Raw genomic sequence first — 7,865 nt, 5'->3', positions numbered from 1 at the left:
AGGGATTGGTAGGAAGGAGATAAATTAGAAAGTAATTATTTTAATATAATCTAGGCCTTAAATGGTCAGGGCCCAAGCAAAGATGACATCCATAAAAAGAAAGAATTACTGTTAGCCACAGTATGAAAGGGTTGTAATTGTAAATTGATCAGACGTAGGTGATCGGGAAAGTTTGAAACCTACATGATGAGGACAATTACAACATCAACAATCAACAAATAAGAAAGTTAGGAGTGGTTTTAGTAGTTTTATAATCCATTGTTTTATCTTTTCTTTCTTCACCTCAGAGCAAGTAATGCCTAGTTACCTCATGGTTACTTATAATCTATACTTCAGAATCATCTCCTTCAGGGGAGCACAGCGCATTCTTAAATGACCACTTCTCAGACACAAAGCAATAACCCACCCCAGGGTCTGTCTCTAGCTGTTATTGAGCACTGAATTGGGATTCAAGAGGTCTGGGCTGTGGTTCAGACTTCAGAAGGGATTTGTTCTGCTGGCTGGGGTTGGACAGACCAGCCTCTGACCAGCCTTTCCCAAAGTATGTTCTGTGGAATGTTAATCCCCAGAGATGCTCTTAGAAAAAAGGTTCCACAATTAAACATGTTTGCAAACAACAGCAGTCCTTGGAGACCACAGAACTAATTGGTATAGCCAAGGCTGCCCTTTTTGTATACAACACCGATACATTCCTCAAAACCAAGGACCCATTAGGACAGACTAAACTAGACATACTTTAAAATTCCTAACTAAATAATAACCGATAGTTATGGGATATGGAAAATGATCTAGACCAAGACAACAAAATAAGGATTATAAGGTGAAGAAAGAAAATAAAAAGAAAAAAGATAACTAGATAATTCAAAGTGCCAGTCAAATGAGATTGCAAGGAGATATGGGAACTTGCTGTGAGGAGGGGGTTTGACACAGGCAGTCTACAATGTAACCCCAGAACAAGTCTCCTAAGCCACGGACGACCATCAGTGGATCTTTCTCTTCTTTACTATTATGGTCATCTGACCCTGCTAAAGAAAAAGATCATTGTATCCATGCTGTTGCTTAGACTTAAGACTTCAGATTTCGAATGAGTGTATTCTTAGGAATTCTAACTCTAGGAAGAATAAAGTAAGATCAAAGGGACCTTCCTAGACTCACTGACTGCCTCCAGGTGAAGCTGAGTTTCTGGGATAAGTCAGAAATCAAAATTCCTTTGACTATGGTTAGAATGAACCTGCTCCAAGTTCTTGGTAAACAGTGACAGCCTTAAGAAATACATTTTCTTACTCAGAAAGTAAGTGCATGGAGATTAAGTGCTACAGCCACTGGGAGGAGAAGATTATTCTTAAACAAGTAGGAGGTTGTAAACTATCTGAGAATTATAAAGATCTTTTTATGAATTTTCCAAATCATTCTCATACCTCTTGACTGATTTGATCCCCATGAAGGCCCTCTGTGGTGAGTGGTTTTTGCCTAGTATTTTACAGATGAGAACAACATCATTATCATTAATAGCAACAAAAATGTGAGCCACATTGTGCTATTAATCCCAATAGCAACTCTTCCATTATCCAGCCTAGGGCCCAGGCAACATAGCTAAAATTTAAGGGCACAGCCTGGTTTTTAACTCAGGTCTTTCAGAGTCTAGACTTTATACCATCTCTGACTTGTCAGAACCAGTTAAAGGCTGACCTGTGAATATCACCTCATTACTGCCCCGGTTCCTGACCTGCTTACCTAGTTTAGTACTTTCTCTATGGCACCATGTTGTCTCAGGCTGCCTCAACCCCACTTAAGTCAGTAACACTTAACCCCTCTCTTGGCTATAGTCATTATCAGAAGTGGGCAGTATATCACCTGTGGGTCATGCCAGGCTTGGCCAGTGTTTTTTCCATGGCCCATGAACTAAAAATAGTTTTCACCTTTTTACATGATTGCAAAATATCAAAAGAATATTTTTTTGTGACATGAAAATACAAGAAATTCAAATTTCAGTGTCCATAAATAAAGTTTTGTTGGAACACATCATTTGTTCATTAATGTTTTGTCTGTGACTTATTTACTGCTACTATGACACAGACAAGTAGTTGCAAAAGAGACTATAGAGTCCATAAAGCTGATCTCTGGTCCAAACTCTAAAGGCCTTTTTTTCCCCCCAGAAGAGGAAAAGAAAGGAATCAGATGTTCATTGCACGCAACATATACAGAAGATATAAAAGACTCAAATTTGGATCCCAGCTCCACCACCCAGGAGCTGTAGGAATGACTTTGCTTAAGTTGTTCAACTTTTCTGTGCTTCAATTTGCCTCATTTGAAAACCAGAGCAATAATACCAAACTTGCAGTCTTACTGTGAAGTTTTAATGAAGTAGTATGTATAAAGCACAAAGCACCTAGTAGGAGTCCTCTTAGTAAAAGGAATCCACCTGCCTGTTGATGGTGCTTCTGTGTCCTTTTAGCAGACACATGTGTCAATCAGGATGTGCAGATCACAGGGAGTTAGCAATCTTCGGTGACAGCTGGCAGATATATGAAATTAAATGAAACTGCTGCAAGATAGATGGAATGATAGGATAAAAATCCAAAAATGTAGTTTCCCCCCCCAGGTGAGCCTGAGTAATAGCAAAGCTTTGACATGTTTTATAAATTAACCAATTGCAATCAATGAAGCCCAGCTATTCCATCCACCTACACCTGATGTGATCATCATTAAAGTCGATACCCAAACTTGGGAGATTGCAAGGGGAATTAGAAATACTTAGTTGAACGGGCTATTTCATCTCTTTTCTGCCAATGTTCCAGATAACTCTGATTCAGTTCTTTTAAGGAAGCAATAAATACTTCCCAGGGATTAGGGGGATTGGGGGGTAAACCCGCAACTAAAGGACACGGGGAGCATTGTAGGGGGAGAGGGTATGCCTTTAACCCTCGATTGGGTGAGGCAAAGACAAAGTGTAACCTTAATGTTTGTACCCTCATAATACCCTGAAATATATTTAAAAAAAAAGCAACTACATGTAATATGGAATTATGTCAGTTAGTTTCTGCTGTAGTTCCAAAGTAAAGGCTCTTTAGAGCAATAGCTGTTTTCAGTTCTCAAGCAGTTAAAGGAGTGGGTAATCCTGATACATATTCTTGACCCTCAAAGCAAGGAAGTGCTCATGAATTAATGGAGATGTGTTGAAAGGACATAAGATCCAACATGAAGGGGCTCCTGCTGCCCAAATTTGGGGTATTTTAACATAAAAAATAATGTTGATGCATTATAATGCACTAAATATATTTTTTAGAAAAATAATACATGGGTCTTTACAAATTCTAAGAGAGAGGGAGATGGGGGGAAGGAGAAGGAGAACGGAAAAAGTGGGGCAAAATATTAACAATTGGTGGTCCTAGATAAAGCATATGAGTCTTTCACATTTTCTATGGCTTTGAAATAGCTTACAGTAACAACATGCCCGCACATGATTACAAGATCATACTCAACCTACTCTGCAAAATGCTGCTATTATATAAATGCGTGTTTTAGAACAACAAATATGTGGATGTCTTGCAGATTCTATGTAGATCTCTGATTGTTTGCTTTAAATGGTTTTCTCAGCAAGTAATAGTGCCATTTGATCCCATTTGTTAAAGTTCTGCCCTCTGATATGATAATAAAACAAAACAAAACAAAATAAAAATGCTACTAAATAGACAATATGTCCTGAAAAATCCATGAAAAATTTCAGGCTCCATTTCTTGATTCATTGTTGAAATTATGATTACAAATTTTTTTTTTTTAATTGCTTTTTCATTCTAACAGAATGTCTTGGTTCTAGTTCACTTGACATTTTCTCTGCTTTTTAGTGATTAGCACATTCACCTAAAAAAGATCCTCAAGTAATTTTCCTTTTTTATTTAACAGCCAGATAAATATTTCTCTTCTTTTCCTCAATATACCTTGCCAGGAAGATTGTAAACTCTAGGATGCTCCAATTCAAGCTCTACTAGTGAGTGTTCAGAGAAAAGACTCTTCCCAAGATTCTTTAGTCCCCAAAGCTCTCAAATAACCATACTCCTTCCTCAGATGGTGGAAACTGCCAATAACTGGCAAGCATTTTCTTTCCTCTTAGTTTTATATGACTTTGTCCTCCACTGCACACACCTAAGTAAGGAGTTGACCCAGAGCTGGCCTTTGTCAAGAATGTGAAATTTTGTTTCTGGTGCTCTAATACACTCTCTCCCACAATCTTTTTCCATAATATCTCAATATGGTATACTCCCTTTCCTCTGTTGCAAAATACTCTTGGCCAGCGATGGTTTTAATCATTTATACCTTAGTATGATTTAAAATAAAATCATACTTTGGCTCCTCCCACACTATTTCATACACACATACTTCCTGGGGTTTTGAGATGTGAGGGTGAACTTTCTTTCATTCATCTGTTCTTTTTTTCTTATTCCCCCTCCCTCCCTTCTTTCCTTCCCTTTTTCTTTCTTTCCTTCTTCCCTCTCTCCCTCCCTCCTTTTCTTTTTTTTACTATATTTTCTAAGCAGGATGAAAAAAATTCTTCTGGTAAAGAGATTTCAAAAAGCAGACAGCTTCGTGTGGAATAAAGTTTTGGGGGTAGAGGAGTGTCACCCTAAAATTAAACCCTGTTTGGGGCTATCTGCTTTAGCCAGTGTATACTGCTTCTTGGCCTACAGGGAAGCACTGGAAGAAGTGGAGTAGGTCCAGGAGAGGTAGAAATTGGCAGGATTGGGGAGTGGGGAAGGAGTTCTCCATCTTTTAGTGTTCACAGCAGTTCAATCAAGCAGGTGATATTAAAATTGCTTCAGAAGTGAGGAACCTGAGGCTCAGAAGGGGTTAACTAATTGTTCAAAGTCACTGAGGAGCACACAGCTTCTTTAAAGGAGCCCCGGTACATTCGCATTCTCCTGTGCTTATAATGACCTAATAAACCAGACTGCCTTTGTGCGTAGGCTCATTCTTCAGCATAATCAGGACTAACTGTCTCATCTGAGCCAGTGTAGCCAAAACACAGAGCTGGCCAGTTATTTTCCCTGTCTCTGCAGCTGCCCCTGGATAAGAACCGAAGACTTGAGATGTCAACGGGAAATGTGGCAAGCAGAACCAATCGAGCCTGCAAGTCTGCAACTCATCAGTGAGTGAAACTCTGAAATGCAACACCAACACGTTTGAGTGTCAATGGGGCAATTGGTGAACTGAAAAAATGACCACCTTCTGCAATAAAATAAAAGTCATCAATAGCTTGAGGGGACAAAAGTTGAAACAGGCCTCCACTCAGCATACTGGCTTCTGTTTAAAATCCTTGGAATAAAAGCAATAAAGATATCTACCATATCTGAATCACAATTCGCCAGTTCTTAGGGGAAGTCATAACTGGAAAATTAAACAGCCCTGCCTCACTGTTGTTCTAATGCAGTCAGACACAAGCATCGGGGGGGAAAAACAGTAGACTGTGAATCAAAAGGCCTGATTTCTAGTTTTGGCTCTGCCTCAAATCATTGTGGAAGTTTGAGCAATTCTCTTTACTCTTCTGACACCATATTCCTAATTTGTAAAATGGATAGAGTGAGATGGTGTCTAAGTTCTTTGTCCAATGCTAGGAGTCTATCTACTTCCTGTTAGAATAAATATCTAAAGTTGGAATCACATTTTCCCAGCTATATGAAAGATTATCTTGTATTTCTCCCTCCCTCCTTTCTTCCTTTTTTTTTTTTTTCTTTATACCCTTTTCCCTTTCCTCTACCTCCCTTTTCCCCCAAAAAGCAGAATCTCAGCTCAGGAATTATTGGATGGTGCCTTCAAAGCTACAAAAACTCTGACATTCTTTAACTCAGTGTCCTCAGGAGACACAAATCGTGTATTCTTGTTACATCAAAGCCACCTTTCTGCCTCTAATTCTAGGTATCCTAAGTTTCTACTTTGCCTTCATTTTACTCTTCTGCTTCCAGTAAAGGGATTATGAAACCCCAAAGCACATGTGTTGAAAAGGTTAAAAACTCTTCCCTTTGCCTGTAGATTTAGGTTTCTATACTGCCCTTCCCCAACAAACGCTGATACAAACTCTCATCTAAGATACTTGGAAAGCCACAGGCAGGAGGGTTGGGCTGGGGGAGTTTACTGTTTTATTCAAGACTTCAGTCAAGGCAGAAATATTTCAGCTCAACAGATATCAGCCTAATGTGAAAATAATAATAGCACTCAATGCACAAACGCCGGCCACGCAGCTATTCCCGCTCCGTCTGATACTCACAGTTCAACCGCATTCCTGGGGAGGTCGGGGGGAATCTCAGTCACCTTGCTCTCTTGGCAGAGAAAAACCCTGTTAGAACAGTGACAGATCCGATGATGACATCCTGAGCCCATGCTCAGGAATGCTAACAAAGACACCAGGAGCAAGGCCATGCTTATGTATCCATCCACTTGCTTTCTTCCTGCATTTGCAGAGAAAAACCTCCGCAGATTTCAGAGGCTCCACACGGCGCCCTTAGGAGAAGAGATCTGACTTGAGAACTGGTAGGGTCACGTGACCGACCAAGGGATGCTTTTTATTTATTTATTTTGGTCACTTCCAGCAAAATAGCGAAATCCCCGTGTGCCAGCAGTGATTTCTAGGGCTAGATAAGTTACATCTTTATCCTTTGAGACTGGATTTCTTATACCCTGACCCAAGTAAGACAGCAAATAGAACCTTGGTACACTTCTGGAATAGTTTGTATCATTTCACTGTAGAAGTGTCTCTGCTGGTCACCAATCTCTTCTCGATACTGTGACATGATTGATGTTCTCCAAAAAAGACAACCCACAATATGACACATAACTAAGGGAGTATTGATAAGTGAAGGGCTGGGACCTAGTCTTCACTTTTTAGCAACCGCTTCTTCCTCCAATCCATCTGACATAAAACTAGACCTTCTGGGTTGCAGTCATTGATCCTTATTCTTGCTGTAATTAATAACCAAAAATTACATTACTCAGAAATAGGCAGGTGGATTAGCAAGCCCCAGGCAGATCTCCGTAGGTGGGAGACACTTCTGACAGGGTTATCTGCAGAGATAATTGACTGATTTGATGATCTGAGGAATGGCAACGTTTCCAGTGGAGGTTTAGTAAATGGCAGCACATCCACCCCCTCGTGCCCATCCCGTCTGGCTTCTCTCATTTCCAGGCTCTGAAGACTGCCCTTGGCTCTTGGCAGTTGGCACGAGTGAATTTATTTAATTGATGCTTTTAACTTAGTTTTATATATCCCCTGTAGGTGACAGCCCTGGCACTTTTGTTGGCATTCCCAATCCCCTTGATGGTGAGGGATCGAGGAACGTTTGGCAACACTTTTAGTAAAGTGGCTTTCTACTTTCAAGTCTAGAATCTATGAAGATTAGGAGGCAGAATATTCTCTAAGATCCTGGCTACAACTTATTATCTGCTTAAATTAGTTTCAACACCATCTTTAGATAATTAGCTGCATAAAATTGAGCTTCATGAAAATGTTAAAAATGTATACCTATCCCACCCTTCCTTTCCCTGTCCCCTGTCTCAACAAGGAAAGATGACATGTAATGAATAGGCTAAATTATCAAGAGAAAAACAGAAGCAAGTGCTTTTGAAGGTGAAGTTGTTTCCTACCTTTTTCTGGGAACAACTGATTCATTCTAATTCTGGAACTGGAAATTAAGGGCAGTATCTATATGGACTCTATATTGTTAACAATTTTGGCTAACATGAACAGTTAAATTAGTTCACTCAAGAATTGATTCACGGAATAATATTCTTCTAGATGTAGAAGGGAATTAATTCAATTAACCAACTAATGCTTAAGTTTACTTTAAGATATTCACATTAATTTAGAAGGGATTATT

The 7,865-nt window shown here is 39.5% G+C and overlaps 1 protein-coding gene across 2 annotated transcripts in view; it reads right to left on the bottom strand.

The window, feature by feature from the left end:
- The window catches only part of FSHR (follicle stimulating hormone receptor), a 201,453-nt gene extending 194,932 nt beyond the window's left edge, over window positions 1-6,521 (bottom strand). For both annotated transcript variants that reach the window (XM_012638857.1, XM_012638858.1), the window contains exon 1: window positions 6,260-6,521. In XM_012638857.1, the coding sequence (XP_012494311.1) occupies window positions 6,260-6,411 (152 nt within the window). In that variant the 5' untranslated portion in view covers window positions 6,412-6,521. The remainder of the gene's footprint in view (window positions 1-6,259) is intronic.
- Window positions 6,522-7,865: the final 1,344 nt, after the last annotated feature.

This window comes from Propithecus coquereli, unplaced genomic scaffold (assembly GCF_000956105.1).
Source record: "Propithecus coquereli isolate 6110/MARCELLA unplaced genomic scaffold, Pcoq_1.0 Scaffold136, whole genome shotgun sequence".
Taxonomy (NCBI): domain Eukaryota; kingdom Metazoa; phylum Chordata; class Mammalia; order Primates; family Indriidae; genus Propithecus; species Propithecus coquereli.
Note: the sequence above shows the minus strand (reverse complement) of the source record. Positions and strands in the feature narration are given on the sequence as shown.